Source organism: Meles meles, chromosome 12 (assembly GCF_922984935.1).
Source record: "Meles meles chromosome 12, mMelMel3.1 paternal haplotype, whole genome shotgun sequence".
Lineage (NCBI taxonomy): Eukaryota > Metazoa > Chordata > Mammalia > Carnivora > Mustelidae > Meles > Meles meles.
The window spans coordinates 96,082,187-96,102,485 of record NC_060077.1 but is presented as its reverse complement, the minus strand read 5'-3'; the positions used below and the strand labels follow the sequence as shown (position 1 = coordinate 96,102,485).

Here is a 20,299-nt window from a genome sequence, read left to right as displayed (position 1 = left end):
CAGCAGACGATGCACCACCAGCGCGGGCACCCGGGCCTGGGAGCGGCCCCTGGGAAACTGGTCCAGGGAGGAGAGGAAACACGCTCGAAATGAATGGAAAACGGGACATCTCAGTGAAGTCGTGGAAGCTGTAAAATTAAAAAGAACCAAACAGAACATTTTAAATTAAAAAACACAGTAAGCCATATTTTTACTCCGTGAGTTCAGGAGTGGAACGCGGATGGCCCGGGAATGAGCCTGTGAACTTGAAGACAGATAATAAAAAACGTTCTCAACCGCAGAGAAAAACCGGGGAAAAAAAGCTTCAGAGAAAGTACCAGAAAATCTAACATTGATGTCGTCCGGGTCCGGAGGAGAGAAGGGGTGTGGAGCAGACAAAATACTGACAAAATGTCTGAAAACTTTCCAGCTTTGATGTTAGATAAACTTACAGATGCGAGAAGTTCCTCAGATCCTAAACACGGATCCCGTCACGGTCTGCTAAAGCCGAAGTCAGATGTTGAAAGCAACCAGGAAAAGAGGGTCTGTCCTACACCGTGTGGTTTTTTAAAATGTAGAATTCGTTCCCAGCTCCCTCACAACAAAACCTTAGAATACCGTGTGAGCCAGAATCACAGGCCGAAGGGGACACATCTGGGGGCCTTTCCGGTCGTGGGGCGCCCGTCCACGGAGAGGCTGCACGGGGCCGGCCAGGCTGCGGGCCATTCCCCCGTGACCACCCGAGAAGCCTCAGGCCGCCCTATGCAGCAGGTTGGGAGGCCTCCCCGTGTCTGTCTGCGCTCTGTGCGGCCGCGGCGGAGGAGGGGAGCAGAGCCACGTCCTCAGGCGGGAGTTCCGGAGATGGGGGTCCTCACCCTGCTTTTAGGAGTGAGAGCCAGCCTGGGGCTCAGAGGACCGTGTCGTCTGCAAGCTCAGTGCCTGGGTGCGTGGCCCTCGGTCTGGTGCTGGCGGCTCTGGCAGCAGAGGGCACCGGGTCTGCTTGGGGATCGCCCCGCCCCCTCCTGCCCCTTCACTCCCCTGCCTGGCAGCAGCCCCCCAGACTCTGGTCGGGCTCCCTTAGCTGGGGGAGGTTGAAGCGCTGCTGGAAGCGGGTCTGATTCAAGCTTCCGGCAAGTTACCGGCAAACACACCAGTGCTCCTGCCTGTGCCTTGGGAAGCCCGGGCGTGCGAAGCTGCCGGGAGAGACGTGGGTGGGCGATGTGGTGGGGGGGGTGGGCAGTGACAGGTGCTCCCTCGTCACCCATGGAGGACTGAGTGTCCCTGCCTCCCTGGGGACTGATCTGAAACGTTGGAGGGGTTGGCGACGGCGACCAGAAACGGGATCACCTCCAGTTACGTTTTCGGGGAGGGGGTCTGGCCAGGCAGGGGCTCCCATGACCAGGGTTCGCTCTGCTGCTGCTTGCGGCCTCCGGTTTCGTCCTCAGCAGCCTGGGTGCAGATGGGGGCAGCCCGGCCAGGAAGAGGAAGCTCCTGGCGACAGGGCCTCCCCCTTGGGCAAGGCTCCCGTGGCCAGCCCGGCCCAGCCTGCCCGTCCCCACGGCCAGGTGCTGTTCTCCTGCAGTCCCCACCTGCCTGCTGGTCCCTGGGTGGTCTCTCCTGTCCCGTCGGAGGCCACAGCGCATCTCTTGAGGGACACAGCCGCACACCTGCCGTCAGAAGGGACGGAACGCTCGTGAGGCCACGTGAGCCGTGCCACAATGTCTGCGTCCCTGCCTGGCCGCGGCAGGGCCTGCCTGTCCCTACGGCTGTGCACGCCGTGGCCTCGCGGTGAGGACGGGAGGGCGGGGGGACGGGGAGGCCGGGTGGCCGCTGACCGCTGGCGTGTGTCTCCGCAGCATCAAGATGGTGCTCATGTGGACCAGCGGCGACACCTTCAAGACGGCCTACTTCCTGCTCAACGGCGCGCCCCTGCAGTTCTCCGTGTGCGGCCTGCTGCAGGTGCTGGTGGACCTGGCCATCCTGGGACAGGCCTGCGCCTTCGCCCGGCACCCCCAGAAGCCAGCCCCCCACGTGGCACACCCGGCCAGCGCCAAGGCCCTCTGAGGCGGCGGGGGAGGACGCGGCTGTGTGGCCCGGCCACCTGTCATCCCTGCAGGGGTACCTGTCGTGGGGCAGGCGGGCACCGGGGCCCCAGGGGGTGTCGCTCAGCTCCGTGGGTCGCGGGTGGGCTGCCGGGGGCCTGGGTGCCAACATGGTTCTCCAGCCTGAGGACGAGTGTGAGTGGGTACCGGAGCCGAGGGCTGGGCTGAGGCTGTTTTGCAGGTGATGGGGAAGCCAGTGCTCTCTTCCTTCCTCTCAAGAAACACCTGTCCGGAACTCGGAACGTGCTCACAGACCCAGGAAATGGCTGACCTCGGGCTGCTACGGGACAGGGCGCCAGGAAGCCCCTCTGGGTCGCAGACCTGCCGGGAGCCCCCGGGGTCTGCAGCCGGGCTCTCGGCCACCCTCGGCCTGGGCGGGTTGGGGAGCAGGAGTGAGCAGTGGCACCAGGAGAGCCCGCGCACCCGGCGCCCAGAGCCTGGTCTCAGAACGGCCCAAACGTGGACATCCTGGTGACAGCGTGCGCGCGAGCGTGACTCCGAGTAGGGCCTGGGGTTTGTACACAGCTGATGCTTGTGGGAAGGAAGCCGCGGGGACGCACGTTCCCGGTGCTCTTGGTGACTGCCGGAGTCGGCCCTGGAGGGTCACCTCCAGTGCAGCCGGGTCACGGGACTCCGGACTTGGCCCTCAGCTTGGCAGCGGGGCCCAGAGTGTTCCGTGTGCCCACGTGCCTCATTTCTGCATTGGCCGCCTCCTGGGAGATGCCCGTGTGGACGCCGCTGGCAGCGAGCGGGCGAGCCTGTGTCTGTGCCGGCTGGACGCTGCCAGAGTGAGCTCAGGGGTGTTGGCACCAGAACCTGGAGTCCCCACGAGTCCTGGGGGGGGGGCAGGTGGCCTATGTGTGCCCCCAGGAAAGCTGGGGGCCTGGGACCAGGTCTGGGGGCAACGCACCCTCCGCCGAGGACAGGCTGTAACTTACGGGCGTTCCCTCTGGGTTCTGGGAATTGCACGCGCTTGCAGCCTGCCGCCCTGGACGTCCGTGTTCCAGGACGGGGAAGGCCTGCGAGTCAGGTGCGGGGACGTGTGATGCAGGTGTCCCCACGCTCCTTGGGCGTGGGGGGACGTGCCAGGGCGGGGCGTCCCTGGCCACCTGGTTTTCCCCCTCTCAGTTTTACAGGAGCATCTCCGCTGTGGCCAGCAGCCCTGGGCGAGCCCCCAGGCCCCGGCGCCGAGTGTCCCAGCAGCCATGGGGCTTCCCCTCTGCGGGGTGGAGGGCCGGCCCTGGGGCGGCTGTGCGGGGGCGGCGCGGCTTGTCCTGCTGTTCCAGCGGCCGCCTCCTCCCGAGCTTTGCTCACAAACGCCCGAATGTTTGAGTGAAGGTCCTGCTTAGTCACTTGGGCTGTGAGATGCTTTGAAAATGTTTATTTTTAAACACGGGGGATGTCAGTAGCCGTAATTGCCGCCAGATTAAAGTGTCTCCCTCTGACTGCGGCCGTGGCGGCATGTGCCCAGTGGGGGGAGCCCTCGGGGTTGTCCGAGCTCTGACTTTAACCCAATAAACTGCTTGTGGATCCGTGTGGCCTCGTGAATGAGGTCCGAGCGGGCGCGCAGGACACAGTGACCACGGGTCCCCATCCTTCCTTCGCTGTGCGGGTCTTCAGGGAAGGACGGGTGTCCTCTTCTTGGGGTCCAGCTCTGCCCGTGTGAGACCAGGCTGCTCTCTTGGTCCCCCCACACGGACATACCAGCCCCCCAGACAGACCAGTCCCCTGGGAAAGACCAGACCACCTCCTCAGCACAGACCAGTCCCCTAGGACAGACCAGACCAACACCTTAACCCAGACTAGCAGAATAGCTCCCTGGACAGGGCAGACCACCCCCTCCCCCCAGACAGACCAGTTCGCTAGGAAAGACCAGCCCCCTGGACAGACCAGTCCCCCCGGACAGACCAGACTAGCCCCTCAGCACAGACCAGCGCCCCAGGACAGACCAGCTCCCCAAACAGACTAGTCTCCCGGGACAGACCAGCCTGGGCCAGATCAGCCCCTCAGCACAGACCAGTTCCCCAGGACAGACCAGACCAACCCCTTCCCGACAGACCAATCCCCCAGGAAAGACCAGCCCCCTAGACAGACCAGTGCCCCAGGACAGACCGGCCCCTAGGGGCAGACCAGCTCCCCAGACAGGCCAGCAGGACCAGGCCAGGGGAGGCCCTGACCACCGAATGCCTTGAAAGGGTGAGAAGTGTCTTGTTTAAAGAAGGCCAGGGGAAGTGTTGGAAGGAACGTGGACAGTTCTGTCGAGCCTGTAGGAATGGAGCTGTGCGTACTGAGCATTTTTCTTCATGAAGACAATTTACATTTGGGGGCAAGGTACCAGAAATATCAGATACAGTGAAAATACATGAAAGTGATATTTTACATTTTGGGATGACCCCCCACGCCCTCCCGCACTGGCCCCAGGGTCCGAGAGTCTGACCCAGAGCTGCTCCATGTCGGTGACACCCACGCGATCTCTCCGGCAGCCCCAGCCTGGACTCTTGTCTTGCTCTGGGGGTGGATTTTTACTTTCTTTCTGATAATCAGTTCATTAAAATTAGCTGCTAATTCTGCATGCAGTGAAAATCCCGAGGGCGAAACGAACAGTAAAACACGCAGAGGCGTCTTTCTCCGTGAGCCCATCTCGGTTCTCGAACAGTCACCTGTAGCCTCTTTCTTTGGTTCCACTCACAGCCGCCGGGGGTGTGGGAAGGAGCTGGGGCCCCGTCGTCACACCGGCCGGGGGGGCCCGGGCTCTAATCAGAGTAGATGAAGGTCCCTTTCCGCAGGCTTAGACCTCCGATAAAGCTGTGTGGCTTTTCCCCTCAGCAGGATAGTGGCGCGACTGCCCTGGCTGCTGGTGTGAGTGATGGTGCGGCTCCCTCCGCGGAGCCTCCGAGAACTTGGAGCCCATGGGAGGCTGTCAGTGACGCCGGAGCTGCCTGTGCTGGCCCGTCTCCAGCTGGGCAAGAAGAAACTGTGTGCATGTGTGCCTGCGTGCATGTCGCAGTGGGACGCCCACGGATGACCCTGCAGAAGCAGGAGCCCCCCCCCCCCAGACTGCCTACGGCAGAGGCTCCTCCAGGAGCTGCCCTGCCAAGGAGCAGGGAAGCAGAGGGTGCGGCCCGCGGACACAGGTGGCCTCCCGGCATTTGCTACGGCCTTGGAATTTCTGGGCCAGGGAATCCGAACTCCGAAGTGGAGGAGGAGGAAAGGGGAGGAATGACTGGAAGCGGAAGAGCAGTCCCCCCAGCCCCCCACCCCCGCCCCTCCGAGTCAGGGCTGCGCCGCCGGAGGCACATGCAGTGGGTACCGCAAGGGATCCAGGCCCCCCCACGCCGAGGTTGCCCGTGGGACGGGGGGCTTCTATTCCCGAGGAAGCTCGGGAGGAGCGGCCTCTTGGGGGCCACAGTCGCGGCCACGCCCAGGCGCGGGGCCCCCGGCTTGGGCGGCTGCGGCAGGCCCCTGCAGGCTGTCCTCGGTGGCCGGGGCCGAGCGCGCGCTGTCCTCGCGCAGGGCCGGTTCGGGGACGCGCCGCCGCTGCTGCTCCCTGAGCTCGGAGTAGGAGCGCGAGAAGGTGTGGAAGATGGACGTGACCGGGAAGGCCACGAGCAGGATGCCGCTGAGGATGCTGCCGAGCGCCACCACCTGCCCGGGCAGGCTGCGCGGCACCATGTCGCCGTAGCCCACGGTGGTCATGGAGATGACGGCCCACCAGTAGCAGGCGGGCACGCTGGAGAAGTCGCGGCGCGCGCCCAGCTCGCGCTCGGCCAGGTGCACCAGCGGGGCGAAGAGCGCGGCGGCCACGCAGAGGAAGAGCAGCAGGAGCCCGAACTCGCGCGCGCAGCGGCGCACGGTCAGGCCGAGCGAGCGCAGCCCCAGCGAGTGGCGCGCCAGGCGCATCACGTAGAGGACGCGCAGCGCCCGCAGCAGCCGCAGCGCCAGCCCCGCGCGCTCCAGCAGCGCCGCGCCCCCCGCGCCCGCGCCCCCCGCCGCCAGCCCCGCGAGCAGCGACACGTAGAAGGGCAGGATGGCCAGGACGTCGATGACGTTGAGCGGCGTCCGCAGGAAGGCACACTTGCTCTCGGCGCGCAGCGAGCGCAGCAGGAACTCGAAGGAGAACCAGGCCACGCACAGCGTCTCCAGCACGAAGAGGCCACGGCACTTGCGGGAGCACTCGCCCTGCGGAGGAGAGGGCTGGGGTGGGGTCACGCCCGCGCTGCCCTTCCCCGCGCGCCCGCCCTCCTCCCCCATGCGCGACTGCAGGGGCCCGTTTCCCTCCGAGTCTGGTTTCTGCCTGGGAGCCGGGAGCTCAGCTGAGCAGCCCCGGGCTCCAGCGCACCGGGTGAAGGTCACTAAAAACAGCCGGTAAAGCCTCTGGAGGCAGGCCTAAGGGCAAGCGGCCAACGGACGTCTACTCAGAAAAGCTATCGAAATTCATTTAAAAAGGCGAGAGAAATACCACCCCCAGCTCGGCGAGGAGACCCTGCTCCAGAACCCAGGCCGCGTCCCCCAGCTCCGCGGGACACTGCGGCTCAGAAGGGCGGCGCCTTCTCCTGCCCAGTCCCCACTGCCGCGTGCTGGAGGCTCTGCCTCTCGCTGCTCTGAGATCACTGGGGCCCCCGCCTCGCCCGGGCCCTGGCTCCTATGGTGGTTTCACGCCAGGAGAGGCAACCCAGAGGACCTGAGCTGCTGCTCTGACCCCTTCCCCCAGCCAGCTCAGAGAACGGGGGTCACCAGAGAAGCCGGGCACGGTCCCCACCCCCAGTTCCACAACCCGTGGGGCGAGGTTTTCCCCGGGGGAGGGGGAAGCAGGCTCCTAGAATAGCTCGTTTCTTGCCAAAGAAACTGAGTTCATTTGTAACTAAGTTCGGAGTTGTTCAGCCTCAAGGTGTTCCCGGCCTTGGAGGCTGTCCTGAAGGGAACTGGGAGGGGTCATGGAGTCGGTTCCAGGACGACTGTGGGTGTGCCCAAGCTGTGGGTCCCTGAGGGGCAGCATCGGGGCTAATTCCGGTGTACGGATGTGGGTGCGCACGTGTGTGTCTGCACGTGTGTATCCGTGTATGTGTGCGTGCAGGCGTGTGTGCACGCACGTATGTGTGCGTGCGTCTGCCGGTGCGCGTGTGCGTGCACATGAGTACATGCGCGTGCACGTGTGTGTCCGCGTGCACACGTGTAGGCATGTGCGTGTGTACACACGCATGTGTCTGTGTGCGCGCACGTGTGTGTGCACGTATGTGTACATGTGTGCGGCGCACGGAGAGCGAGGACCCCTGCGCTGGAACAGGGGACAGTAGCGAAGCTCGGAGGAAAGATCCCCATGACCCAGCGTGGCTGCCCTGCATCTTTCCAGTAAGAAACCTGGAGCGGCGCGGAAACCGCAAAGTACGTCCCGACCTCAGAAAAGAATCAGGAAACGGAAGCGACGTCTGCGAGGACCAGATACCGGAGTCTGGAGAGGCACCGCTGTGGAAATGCGCTCACAGACCAGAGGAAGACCGAAGGAGCAGACTCGGGGCTGCAGCCCGTTGCACAGATGGGGAGGGGCAGTAAAGAGAACATTTTAAAACATGGAGCTTTTGGAGTTGAAACGTCACTGAGAACCAGTGAAGCCCCGGGGGAGCTCTGCAGCGGAGCCATGCCGCCAGAAGCACGAGCCGGTGAGCGGGACCAGAGGCCGATCCTGTGAGGAGGCCAGAGACGGAGGCCGAGGAGTCTGAGCGGAATGTGGGGTGTGTTTGTGAAGCAGCGGGGCCAGGGGTGCCCGGAGAGGGAGGAGGAGAAACACGTTCGGAGCAACAATGGCCGGAAACTCACCAAATCGCCGGGCGCACAGTCACCTGCTCAGCCGGGGGCGCAGGGCAAATGCAGACTCAGGTGCGTGGTGGCGAGGAAGGGTCTAAGTGCCACAGGCGGGAACGGCCCACGGCCGGAGAAGGGATGCGCCCGAGCAGAAGCGGCATGGGCCAGAATGCTGTGGGGCACGGACTCAGAACGTCAGAGAAACGTCTCCCGAGAATCCCGTCTCCAGCAAAGCCATCGTTCCCGCAGGAAGGTGAAGCGCTTTCCCGGAGAAACAAGACCTGAAAGAACTGGTTTCCGGGGCAGCTGCCTTGCAAAAAGTTCCAGAGGAAGCTCTTTGGTGGAAGCAGTGATCCCAGAATCTTCCTGACCTCGGATTTGGCAAAACATTCTTAGAGATGACACCAAAAACATGCAAGATAAACTAGATAAATTCAATCAAGATTTAAGACTTCTGTGCTTCAAAGGACCCTGTAAGGTCTGAATTGTTTTTCTTCAAAATCGTACACTCGAGCCCTGACCCGCGACCCCTCAGAAGGGGACAGTGTTTGGACAGGGTTTAAAGGGGTGGCGCAGGCCCAGTGAGGTCACACGGTGGCCCTGGTCCAACAGGACTGGGGTGTCAAGACAGACACACACAGGCATGAGGGCAAGGGCGTCGGTACGGCAGACAGAGGTCTTGGGCGAAACCGACCCTCCTGACGCCTTACTTCCGACTTGTGGTCTCCAGAACCCTGAGAAAATAAATTTCAACTTCAGGCCACGCAGTCTGTGGCCCTTTGTTGTGGGAGCCCTGATGAACTAATACAGACAGCATCGGGAAAGGAAAAGACAGTCCACAGGATGGGGATACCGGCAGTTGTCGATCTGCTAAGGGACTTGTATCTGGAACATATATAGAACTCCTACAGCTCAGCAGTTAAAACCCCATGAAAAGACGGGCAAGGAGGAGACATTTCTGTGAAAAAGATACACAAATGCCGAGAAGCCCATGGAAAGAGACTGCCCAACCTCATTCATCAGGGAAACACAGGCTCAAGCCACCGAGAGGAGCTGCGTCGCACCCACGCTGGGCGGCTGGAGTGGAGTGCGGGAGGGTGTGGAGAAGTGGGACCCTCGCCCACAGCTGCTGGGCCCTCCGGCCGCGTAGGAGGAGAGCTGGGCGGCTCCTCACACGTCCCAGGGACCCACTCCCGGGGGTGCACCCGAGAGGAGCGAACACAGCCGTCCCCACGGAAACCTGCCCCGTGGGCTCACCACGCGAGACGCTCACAATGAAAGCTGGGAACACCCCACGTGTCCGCTAACGGGCTAAGGGATCAGCACAGGTTTGCAAAAATGCACACTGCGGGGTCTCACGGGGCCATGAAAAGGAACAAAGTGCCGGTTTGGGCGCGGAGAGGAGGATGCCCCAGGGGGCCCGCCGCACAGCCCCGTTCTCACCGTCCCGAACACCGGGATGTGTAACGCGCACCTGGCGGGCACGGGGTGGGGACAGGGCCGGTGGGGGGGAGGGTGAACGGCACAGTCTCTCTCAGGGGAGGGAATGTGCCGGTCACACCACCGTGTAATTATGCGAAAAACCACTGACTCTTCACTCTGAACGGACAGATTGTCCGGTACGTGAACTAGAGATCGGTGCAGCTACTTTAACGGACTCTCCAGGCCCGTCTGTGAGCGTCGCCGTCTGACGCGGGGGACGAATCGAGCGGCCGGCGGGAAACCCCAGTGCGGGGCCGTTTGGGGGCAGCGACCCACGGAAGAGAGTGGGACATGCGGGGGACGAATCGAGCGGCCGGCGGGAAACCCCATGCGGGGCCGTTTGGGGGCAGCGACCCACGGAAGAGAGTGGGACATGCGGGCTCCTCCATGTGCCTAGCTGCCGGCGAGTCCTGGTCCGGCCTTTGACCCCGAGCACCCACCTGGCCTGAACCTCCCGGGGGCTCAGCGAACTCCCCAGACTCAGCGGACGCTGGCGTGCCCTCGCAGACCCTGTCTCGCTGGAGGGGAGATGACCTGGGGGCCTTGCACGGCCCACCCCGTGCTCACGTCCCTCTTGGCCTGTGGGGACAGACCCTCACGCCTGCCCAGCTCCCGAGCCTGCTCTGGGGAGGGGCCGGCAGCGCTGCATCTCCATCCCCATGGACAGCAGCTGAAAGACCTGCCTGGTGCTTCGACCGCGGCACTACGGTCAGTGTTTGCTCCCGCAGAGCTTCTCCCCAAGTGTGTCCTGCATGTCCAGACGCTGACTTATCTCGGTCTTCAGGAGCCCGGGCCTCTGGGGCTCCCGTGACCTGTCTCCACCGTGCGCCGCCGTCCGGTGGCGCCTCCCCACAAAGGAGCCGTTGGGGCCCAGGACCTCGGCTGCAGTGGCCATCGCCCGCTGTGTGCCTGGAAGTAGTGGGCAGGCGCCACTGCTTATCCCACGTGCTCACGTGCGGCCCGGCTGCAGGTCTCCGGACACAAGGCGGCAGGTCTGTCCCCGGACAAAGGCCGTGGTGCCGCCGCCCAGGGTCTCCAGACCCTCTGCCGGGGCTTGCGCACGACCCGCTGTACAGTCTTCAGTGGCCCGTCTTCCCACAAGGCCCGATGCCCCCAGGGTCGGGGGTGGTGTGGTCAGTCCAGAAGCAGTCACCCAGCCCACCCAGCTGCAGGTCCCAGCGGTGCGACTGTTCTAGAAAGTCCGGGGTCTCGCTGCTACCCTCGATGCCCAGACAAGCAGGGGCTGCAGCCTGATTAGAGGGGCCCGGTCTGCGGCATGGCCTGGGGTCCCGAGCGTGTCCAGTCTGTGCCTTTGTCCCTCGGTCCCAGAGCTGGCTCCGGGTCCCCAAAGGGTTAGGAGCTGCTGTGCGCAGAGCACTCTGGGCTCCTGCCCAACCTGTGCCCTCGGGGCTACCTGGGCCTCTTCCCACCTGCCCTCGCCCCTCCCAATCCGGGTTCCCTGGGGAATGCTGGTGACATGGGGCCATCACCCACCCGGCTCTTCGTGGGACAGGCCCTGTGGAGGCCACTGTGAGGGCCGGCTCCGCACACCCCGGGGCATCCGGCGGGTCACAGAGCCGAGCAGGAGGGCTCCTGAGGGCGAGGCCTGGCGACAGGACCGTGCGCGGCCAGGGAGGCAGCAGTTGGGCAGCAGAAGCGCAGCAGGGACGTCTGCCCCTCCTCCTTCTGGAAGGTTCCTTGGGACCAGGCCAGCTCCCGCTGATTTCCTTAGGGCTGGTGTCCTAGGAGACCTGGGAGCAGAGCTCAGCGCATGGCAGCTTCCGGCCTGACGGCGGCCGAGTCTGCTTGTCCCATTGGTCTGTCGGTCCCCCCACGACGGCGTCCATGGCAACCGGAGCTCACAGCCCTGGGGCTCGTTGCTCCTGGAGGCCCCTGCCCCCAGGTGGTCCGGGTCTGGGGTCGGAGTTCTGTGCCAACTCTTTGCTACAGGAGCAGAAATGCTTCTAGTCCACTCCTGACCTCAGGGGGTCGGCACGCCCTACGGACTTGCTGCATTTATTTTCTCACTCACATTTTCCATTTTTTAAATGAAGAACTTGTTGATGCCCGTTTTACCAAAAGCTTCTTGGAACCAAATGCTAAATTTTGAAGACGGCTTCTGCGGTTTTCCTTCTGTCACCTGAGAACAAGAACAGAATCCGCACGCCCGGGCCTGGTGACGGGAAGGACCCAGGCCTTGGGGAGCCCGGGCGGGGCAGCACCCACAGGTGACCTCGGCGACTGGCAAAGCCAGAGAGCAGAGCCGGAAGTCAGACGAGCCGCGCAGACGACGGGGCACGAGAGGCCGGGAGCACACACCGGGCCTTGCCCCCACGGTGCGCCTGGCTGAGGGGCTGGCCCCGCCTCCCCTGCCCCTGCACGTGGGACCGTGGGCACCGCCTGGAGGCGGGGACCCACGAACGCGTCCTGCAGCCGCTTCTGTGTCTGTTGGGGCCGCGGCGGTGCGGTTTGCCGTTGCCTGCCCAGGCCGTGTGTTTCCTTGGGCTAAACGCCCGCTTGCAGATTCCCAGGCTGACCGCTGGGTGAGGACGGCGGCGGCTCTGCTCTCTCTCTCTCGCTCACTCTGCAGCGACCTCCTGCAGCTGGAACTCGGCAGCACCCGGCACGGCCCACCGGGCGTCGTACTCACCACGGGTGCAGCAACGCCTCTTCACGGGGGCCCCGTGTGAGGGAGGCACAGCCACACGTCAGGCAAGACCCAGCGCCCGAGGCCATCGAACAGCTGCGGAACAAGAGGCTGCGGCCGACAGGGACAGCGTGGGAGGGCGTGCACGGAGGGGGCCGTGGGGGCTTGGCGGGAGCAGCAGGAGCCCCACGGAGAGGACACCTCGGGCACAGGCAGCAACAGAGCAAAGGACAGACGGGCAGGAGGACGGAGGGGCAGGAGGACGGAGGGGCAGGACGACGGAGGGGCAGGAGGACGGAGGGGCAGGAGGACGGACGGGCAGGACGACGGAGGGGCAGGAGGACGGAGGGGCAGGAGGACGGAGGGGCAGGAGGACGGACGGGCAGGACGACAGAGGGGCAGGACGACGGAGGGGCAGGACGACGGAGGGGCAGGACGACGGAGGCTGAGCCTGGGGCTGCCGAGGGCCAGCAGGGGAACACATGTGGGCAGCAGAGGACGCAGGGGGCTGCGTGAGGCCCCTGCCGGGACCCTCGTGGGGCCGATACTGGCGGTGGGTCCCCTCGAGCAGTGTCTGGGAAAATGCTGGACGCCCAGATGAAGGGCAGGGCAGCCGCCCAGTGAACGCGGCCGAGGAAGAAAGTCCTCAGAGGGACGAGCGGCCGAGGACGACGCGGAGAGACGTCAGCCTCCTGCTGACAGGGTGTGGAATCGGAGGCCAGGAGACGGCTTTCTGTTAGAATCGGGCAGACTGGGGTGCCGGGGTGGCTCAGTTAGTTGGGCGACGGCCTTTGGCTCCGGTTGTGACCCTGGAGTCCTGGGATGGAGTCTGATGGGCTCCCTGCTCGGCAGGCATCTGCTTCTCCTTCTCACGCTCCCCTTCTCATGCTCTCTCTCTCTCATTCTCTCTCTTTCAAATAAATAGTCTTAAAAAAAGAAAAGAGTCGAGCAAACTGTTATAAGGACATGGCCCATGGCCGGGGACAGTCTGTGACTGTCTGTGCTCACGTGGATCGCACGGCCTCCTCTGGGCACAGAAGGGGGCCGGTGACGCCGCCGCACGCCGGGTGGACGTACCCCGGGAGATAATCCAGAGCAGGAGGGTTCGTCTCAGCCTGGCTCACTGCCAGGAGCGCAAACACAGCAGGAGGAGGGACGACTTCAAGCTAGAAAGAGCCTGTTGGTTAGATGCCGCGAGGGTCTGGAGAGGGCACGTGGCTTTGCGGTGTCATGGAGACACGTCAGGAAGCCAGGCAGGATGGCGCGTGCCGCTCCCAAGGAGCAAGTGTCCCACTCACGGTTGGGAAGACACTTTTGAAGACGTGCATGTCGTCCGGGCTGGCTGGGGGCAGAGGGACAGGTGGCGTTGGACCGGTGAGGCTGGGGGGCAGCTGGCGGGAGGCAGGGTTGGGGGGGCCCGAGCTGACCCCACCCCTGGACACGAGGCTGGAGGGTACGTCCCCCAGCTCTGCAGCACGCCGAGGCCACAAACCCGTTCTCAGGGAAGCACCCAGCTTCTTCTCCGGATGGACATTCCCAGGCCGGCTTGGAAAAGAGCAGCTCTCCACCCCCATGAGTCCTCCACGGAAGCCCTGCCGAGCCCAGGTGGCGCGGGACGTTGCTGTCGCCCGTTGGAGCGCCCAGGACCCTTCAGCGTACGGATTTCATAATGTATTTCCTGCCCGTGTCCTAACTCCAAACCCTCCCGAACTATTCCCATGTGCCCGCAAACTAACCCTTTGGTAAAATAAATGGCACAAGCCCGTTTGCCGAGTTGGGATAGTTAACGTCTTACTACCGAAAACGTCCCTTCAGGTTACTTACTACTACTATTACTAATTACTATTAGTAATACTAATATTACTACTTAATATTTCAGGCTTACGTGGACCCTAAAATCACCTGAATCTCAGGTCTCTTCCCCCAGGCAGGGTGGTGCCTGATGAATTTGTGCTTGGATGGATTTAGGTCCCTTAAAAAACCGCTTGTCAGTCAAATAGCTCCGTCCTAGGACGGAAATGCTGGGAGGCGTGGGGTCATACACGCGGACACGCGGAGACCGTCCTGTCTCCACTACTTCCGTCAACCTTCACTGTTCTCAGAGCTGCTCCCACACAGGCGGCTTCGGGGGGAGGAAGGGACAGCCGGACCCTTCGGGATGTGCTCACAGTAACGCAAAGAACGAAGCCCACATTCTCCCTCTCTGCTGGAGCCTTCTCAGGCTGCGGCGCATGGGCGCGTGTGCACGTGTGTGCTCCCGCGTGCACGAGCGCGTCCGTGTGCGTGTGCAGGCGCGTGTGTGCACGTGTCGTGTTGGCATTTGTGTCGCGTGGGGCGGCCTCCCATCTGCAGGCTGGAGGGGCTCCTGCGCGAGCTGTGCCCCCGCCGCAGCAGGCCCGCGGATCCGCAGGGCGAGGGGGGAGGGGGAGGCTGCTTCTCGTGCCAGCGGCTTCCCCGCGGCGGTGTGGCCTCCGTCCCCCGAGGACTCCGAGGGGAGGCAGAGGCCGAGGCCGCATCCGGCACGGCACGGTCTCTGCTGACGGCACGCGAGGCGGGCGTCCGACTCTAATGGCCTCTTTGGACGGGCGCTCCCTGCTTCCCTGCCGTCCGTTTGCGGAAACTGGGTTTTGGAGAACCCACCGGCTGTTGCCCTCAGCCCCCGACTGCGCTCCCGCCACCCGGCGCGTCCTGCACGATGTCGGCTTCCTCCTCATGCGCAAGAAGGTGAAAAGAGCCGCCGCTTATTGACTTCCGAGGGCAAAGCACCGTCCAGAGTAATTTACTCGAATGGCCCAGTTTCTTCTCAACGGCTCTGAAGCGTCTGCCTTCACTAGAGGCGGTAACGGGCTGGGAGCGCAGACAGGAGGGTTTCCAGGCCTGTGGCTGTCCTGCAGGCGGCGGGCCCCGGGCCCTGCTCTGTGTGCAGTGTTGCGGACTTAACGAACACCCCGTTTGGCCTCTTTCGGCGCCCTTGGAGAGACGATGGCAAACAGAACCCTGGGACCGGGTCTCAGGTCTGCACCAAAGGGCTTGGGAGTCAGCACTGCCTCCGAACAGACTGAGAACCAGCCACTCTCCTCCAGTCTGAGAGGGGACGACGCAGCCACGTGCTGCCCCCAAGGTGGGAAGGACCACGGACCCAGCAGCCCCCCAACGGGAGCACGTCTGCGCTGGGAACGAGCGCCGGGGCAGGAAATTCCGGACTGTGTCGATCACTTGCTGGACGCTCGGTGTGGACACATCTGAGATGTAAAATTCCAGAGGGTCCAGCCATGGTGTGGCCCCAACATCTGTCCAGGTTTACCGCCAGGAGCTCGACTGCGTCCTCCAGAAGACACGCAGATGGCCAAAAGCCGAGGACGGGATGTCTCAAGTTCTATGTCACCGGGAAATGCTAATCTACTTTTGAAAAAAGATCTGTGTCGTTGAGAGACGGAGAGAGAGTGAGTGCGTGAGGGGAGGGGCAGCGGGAGAGAGAATCCAAGCAGACTCCCCGCTGAGCTGAGGCCCGATGTGGGGCTCGATCCCGCAACCCTGAGCTGGAACCACGCGTCGGATGCTCCGCGACTCTGCCGCCTTCAGGGAGACGCACACTGAGGCAACAACCAGACCCACCGCGCACCGACCCGAAGACCAAACTCCAACATGCCGACAGCGCCACGTTCTGGACGCGAAACCGCAGAAACGGTTACTGACGGCCGTGGGTGGGGGCGCAGAACGGGGACCGTTGGACGGTCCTTCACAAACCAAATGTACCATCGTTCCATCTCACAGTCCTGCTCATTACGTATCCACGTGACCGGAACCTTCCATCTCACAGGCCTGCACACACAGAGCGGCTGGACTCATAATCGCCAGAGCTCGAAGCCAGCCGGTGCCCTCCAGGAGGCGAAGGACAAACTGGTCGGCCCAGACAACGGGACAGCCCTCCGCGGTGAAAAGGAACACGTGGTCGAGCCAAGAGAAGACAAAGAAACCTTGACTGTGTGTCACTAAAGAGAAGGAGCCAGTCTGAAAAGGCTACGTCCTGCGTGGCTCCAGGCGTGCGGCGCTCCGGGAAAGGCAGAATCGCGGACACAGCACAGACCCGTGGTGGCCGGGACCTGGGGATCGGACGACTAGGTGGACCGCGTGGCGGACCACAGGAGTTTCCGGGCAGTGAAACCGCACCATAAGACGCCAATGTGGACACGTCATCCCACACTTGTCCCAAGCCACAGAACAGACGGCACCGAGAGCAAGTCCTTATGCCGCTGTGGCTTTGGTTGACGATGCCGTGTCCGTGTCAGTTCACCGACAGAGACAAGGGCACCACGCGGGGGCCGGCGGAGGCTGTGCGTGTCAGGACAGGGGTCTACGGAAATCTCTGCACCTTCCTCCCAGTTTTTCTGCGAACCCGAAACTACTCTAAAAACTGGTCTTAAAAAAAGAAGAATCTGTAGCCTCTATTCTGGCCATTTGAGTACAACTCTTTTTTTCTTTTTTTTCAGACTGAAACACAAATCTAAAACACACCCCCGGCATTTTTTCCGTGCCCAATCCGTGCAGAAACGGAGGGAGAACATCCTGACCTTTAAGTTCCTCCCTTGGCCGTGCTGGCTGTTCCAGCGCCTGTGATGGCCTCACCAAAGGGTCTCGCAGACGTGGGGCTTGGACTGCTGTTCCGGGCAGAGGGGCGGAGCCCGGTGCCGGGCTGGGGGATGGGAGGAGCTCCGCCACATTGCTGACGAACCCGTTGGAGTGCCCGTCCCACACAGAGGTTCACCTGGCCCTTCCTAGCAGTCCTGGGCAATGACATCCTCATCTCACAGGAGAGGAAGGGGACGCAGTGAGAGCCTGAGCGGCAGGAGAGGAAGGGGACGCAGTGAGAGCCTGAGCGGCAGGAGAGGAAGGGGACGCAGTGAGAGCCTGAGCGGCAGGCACGGCTGGCTCCCGGATGAGGCTTGGCTTACTGCACAAAATTTGCCACTGGATTTTGCTGATGACTGGATCACATCTTTGCGAACAGGAACATAAACCAACCAAAGCCATTCTCTTTTTGGGGGGTCCTGGAAGCCCCTGATCTTCCCTGCAGCCCTGGGGAAGCCCCCAACGGTTGTCAGGTCAGCCTGCTGAGCACTGTCTCTCCTTCTTCCTTCCAGCAAGGAGCGAGCAAAGCTTCCCTTGGGCCTGTGGCCGCCTGCTTGGGAGCTGTCCCAGCCCCTGCAGCCGCGGGAGCCATGGCAGGTGCAACACAGGCTGCTCACTGTTTCCAGAGGGAGCCCGGCTGTGCCCTGCAGGGGTGAGGTGAACACTGCGTGTGCAAGGTGCCCAGTAGCCTGCGGCCCCTGCCGACCACTCCTGCTCCGCGGCCCTAACCAATGCTGCTTTCTCCTGCCACCATGGACTGGAGAAGCTCCTCCAGGAGCTCAAGATGAGAACCTAAGTCCCCTGCTCAGACCTGGGGACCCTTACCTGCTGTCTGTGTGTGAGGCCCGTGCTCAGGCCGGGGACACCTCTACTTGCTGTCACAAGGGACCCCACAGTGGCGGCTGAAACCGTGCATGTTACCCCTCATAGCTCTGGCCGCACGTCCAAGCCAGCAGCTTTGGCCTGTGGCGAGGACCTGCCTCCTGGTTCACAGACAGCGTCTTCTCACCGAGTCCTCCCAGCCCAGGGCCTGAGGGTTCCTCTGGGTCTCTTCTATGAGGACGTGATCCCCTCACAGGGGCTCCGCCCTTGTGACCTCATCACCGTCCAAGGTCTGACCTCCTAACATCGTCACCTCCATTTCAACTTGGGAATCTGGGGGGACAACCCCAATTCTTGTCCTTCTGACGTGCAGGACACATCCATCCGCAGCCCAAATGCCACACGTTCTAGCAGCAGCTCTGACGTCCAAGGCCAAAGTCTCGCTGAACCTTGACGAAGGAGACGTGGGTGATACTCCTGGTGTGACCCGTCAGAGGCAAAGTCGCCTCGCTGTGAGCCAGGGAACCGGACCTGTTGTGTTCCCCCAAGTACAGTGGAGGGCTGGACACAGGACAGACATTTCTGTCCAGCAGGAGACGGGCCCCCCACTTTCGTCGGTTCTGATTCTGTTTCTCCGGAAAAGCCTAGCCCCCGAGCGAAGCTCTTGCTCTGAGAACTGCGAGACCCCACCCTTGTGCGGGGGCCAAATGCCGCAGAAGCTCGCTCCCCAGCTTGTGATGCTGTCCCCAACGCGTTCCTAGAGGACTCCAGGCGGAGCTCACAGTGGCGAAATCTGGAGCTGATCATGCGGGTCTCGATTCGGGCCTGCGGGCTTGGAGGAGAAAAACTGACTGAGGCCAGGACCAGCCCCGCGTTTGGGGAAGCGATGGCTGTGACAAGCGCAGCCTCCCTGGGACACCCTGTCCTCCAACAGTCCGTGTGTGAGACCTGGCCCCGCTGCTAGCCGTGGGGTGGCTGCTAGCGCCTTCTCCCAGCAACACCCCAGTGGCGGCCGCACAGAAGGGATGCAGCAGATGGTTCCTGTCCCCGTCCTCCCGCCACGAAGCACGGAGTCGCTAGAACGGATGTCTCCCTTCGGTGTCAGACACCAGCCAGCAGCTGGGCACGGCCTTGGCCTCTCCCGGCCACCTCAAGGGTGCTGGGCCCCAGGGACACGCCATGCGGCCGTGGTGGCCTTGTTTGCTCCAGATCCGGTGAGCCCTAATGATCCCACAATACCTGGGGCGTGTGCTCACTTGGGGCCTGACAAGGGGCGAGGCCGGGCAGCGAGGGGCTGTCCTCTCCTTCCCAGAGCCCCCCCACCCCAAAGGTGAAGGCCACAGTTGGCCTCCGGCTCAGGGCTCCTACAGCGACACGGAGTGGGAGCTTGGAGATGACCCCCCGCCGGGGGCCTGGGAGTCTCCACCCTAAACAGTGGTGATCCCGTCTCACTCCGTGGGGCACACACCCCACACTCTGTCCGAGCACCTGGCATTCGGACATCAACCCATCTGCTGCGTGGAGCCCCTCTGGCGTGGTCACAAAGCGGCGGGGGCTCCGCTGGTTACCATTCCGGGAGCCGAGGTGAAGCGGGTGTGCCTGGGTGTGTTCTGGCTCAGAAAGTACTTTTTGGTCATGAGAGAATTCACTGTACCTTTCTGTGGCCACAGTTGGCTACATCGTTAACGTTTGTCCCTGCAGGCAAGCTGGGACCACTGAGCAGATTGGCCTGAGGCCTGGCCACAAGAAGTTTGGGGTTCGGGATGCCACCGAGACGCGGTGCTGGGATGAGCCCGGCTCACGGTGGGAGCTCGGGGGAGCCGACTGTGAGGAGCAGGCCTCCTGGGACCAGGCAGTGTGGGTCCTGCAGGTGGGGACCAAGAAGCTGGCAGCCATGGGCCTGAGGGGGCACGGAGGGGAGGGGGCCGGCGCACCCTGAGACGCCTGGAAGCAGGGAAGCTCCTTTCTTGGGTTCTCGAGAGCTGCTGGAGACACAGGGCACGTGCTGCCCACGGACGATTGCGGACTGGAGCGTGTTCCCCAGTGTTCTAGGCAGCTCTGTCTTCCCGTTACAGACACAGGCGCCCGACACAAGGTCTCCACTCCCTACATGCGGACCGTCACCCCCCGAGCGCGACCACGGTTCCTCCCTGGAGACGCCGCGGGGGGCAGGTGTGCCGATACGGCGCCGACATGCCACGTCTCACGGTTTCAGGCCCAGAAGCCCTCACAGGAGGGGGATCCCCTCACAGGAGGAGACGTCTTACGACGGGTTGGCCTGAGATCGTGGCACACAGGCTCCCAGTCCCCTGGGGACGGCCCTGGACCAGGGGCCCATAGTCATCTGTGTCCTCGGGAGAGGGAGGCTGGAGAGCTGTGGGCAGAGGAAGGAGCCACAGGGAGGGCAGAACACCAGGGCTGGGAGCCCTGACGGCTGGCAGGCAGAGCACGGTGCCCTCCCGGGGGCCCGGCGCCGGGATTGTGCAGGCAGACGCGTGGGAGCCTGCACCAGGCAGTCCGTGGCGTTTGTTCCAGTGGCGCCGGGAACACAGTGACCCACGAAGCTGCTCCCGCCGGAGTCAGCGGTCAGGAGCTCACGGGGACGGCACCTGCCAGGCTCCTGCGAGCGGCCTAACCATGCACACGGTGACCCTCAGAGGGGCGGGTTTCCGTGGCCTGCGCTCAGCCCTGAGGGTGCTCCAGCCCCACGGCTCCATGCTGGAGGGGCCAGAGAACGGCCCTCGGGTCCCTGAGGGCATTCACAGCCCGGGGGGTCAGGTGGGGGCACACCCCGTGGGGAGAACGATACTCAAACTCAAAAAGAAATCTTTTAGCCACT

At 63.2% G+C, this 20,299-nt stretch overlaps 2 protein-coding genes across 6 annotated transcripts in view; one reads left to right on the top strand and one right to left on the bottom strand.

Annotated features, from left to right (window-relative positions):
- Positions 1–3,616, top strand: part of SLC66A2 (solute carrier family 66 member 2) — a 45,032-nt gene extending 41,416 nt beyond the window's left edge. For all 5 annotated transcript variants that reach the window (XM_046025138.1, XM_046025137.1, XM_046025136.1 and 2 more), the window contains one exon: positions 1,836–3,616. In XM_046025138.1, coding sequence (XP_045881094.1) covers positions 1,836–2,043 — 208 coding nt within the window. In that variant the 3' untranslated portion in view covers positions 2,044–3,616. The remainder of the gene's footprint in view (positions 1–1,835) is intronic.
- Positions 3,617–3,794: 178 nt separating this feature from the next.
- KCNG2 (potassium voltage-gated channel modifier subfamily G member 2) overlaps positions 3,795–20,299 on the bottom strand; it is a 35,082-nt gene continuing 18,577 nt past the window's right edge. The window contains 2 exon segments of the mRNA XM_046025134.1: positions 3,795–5,501; positions 5,504–6,260. Coding sequence (XP_045881090.1) covers positions 5,143–5,501; positions 5,504–6,260 — 1,116 coding nt within the window. The 3' untranslated portion in view covers positions 3,795–5,142.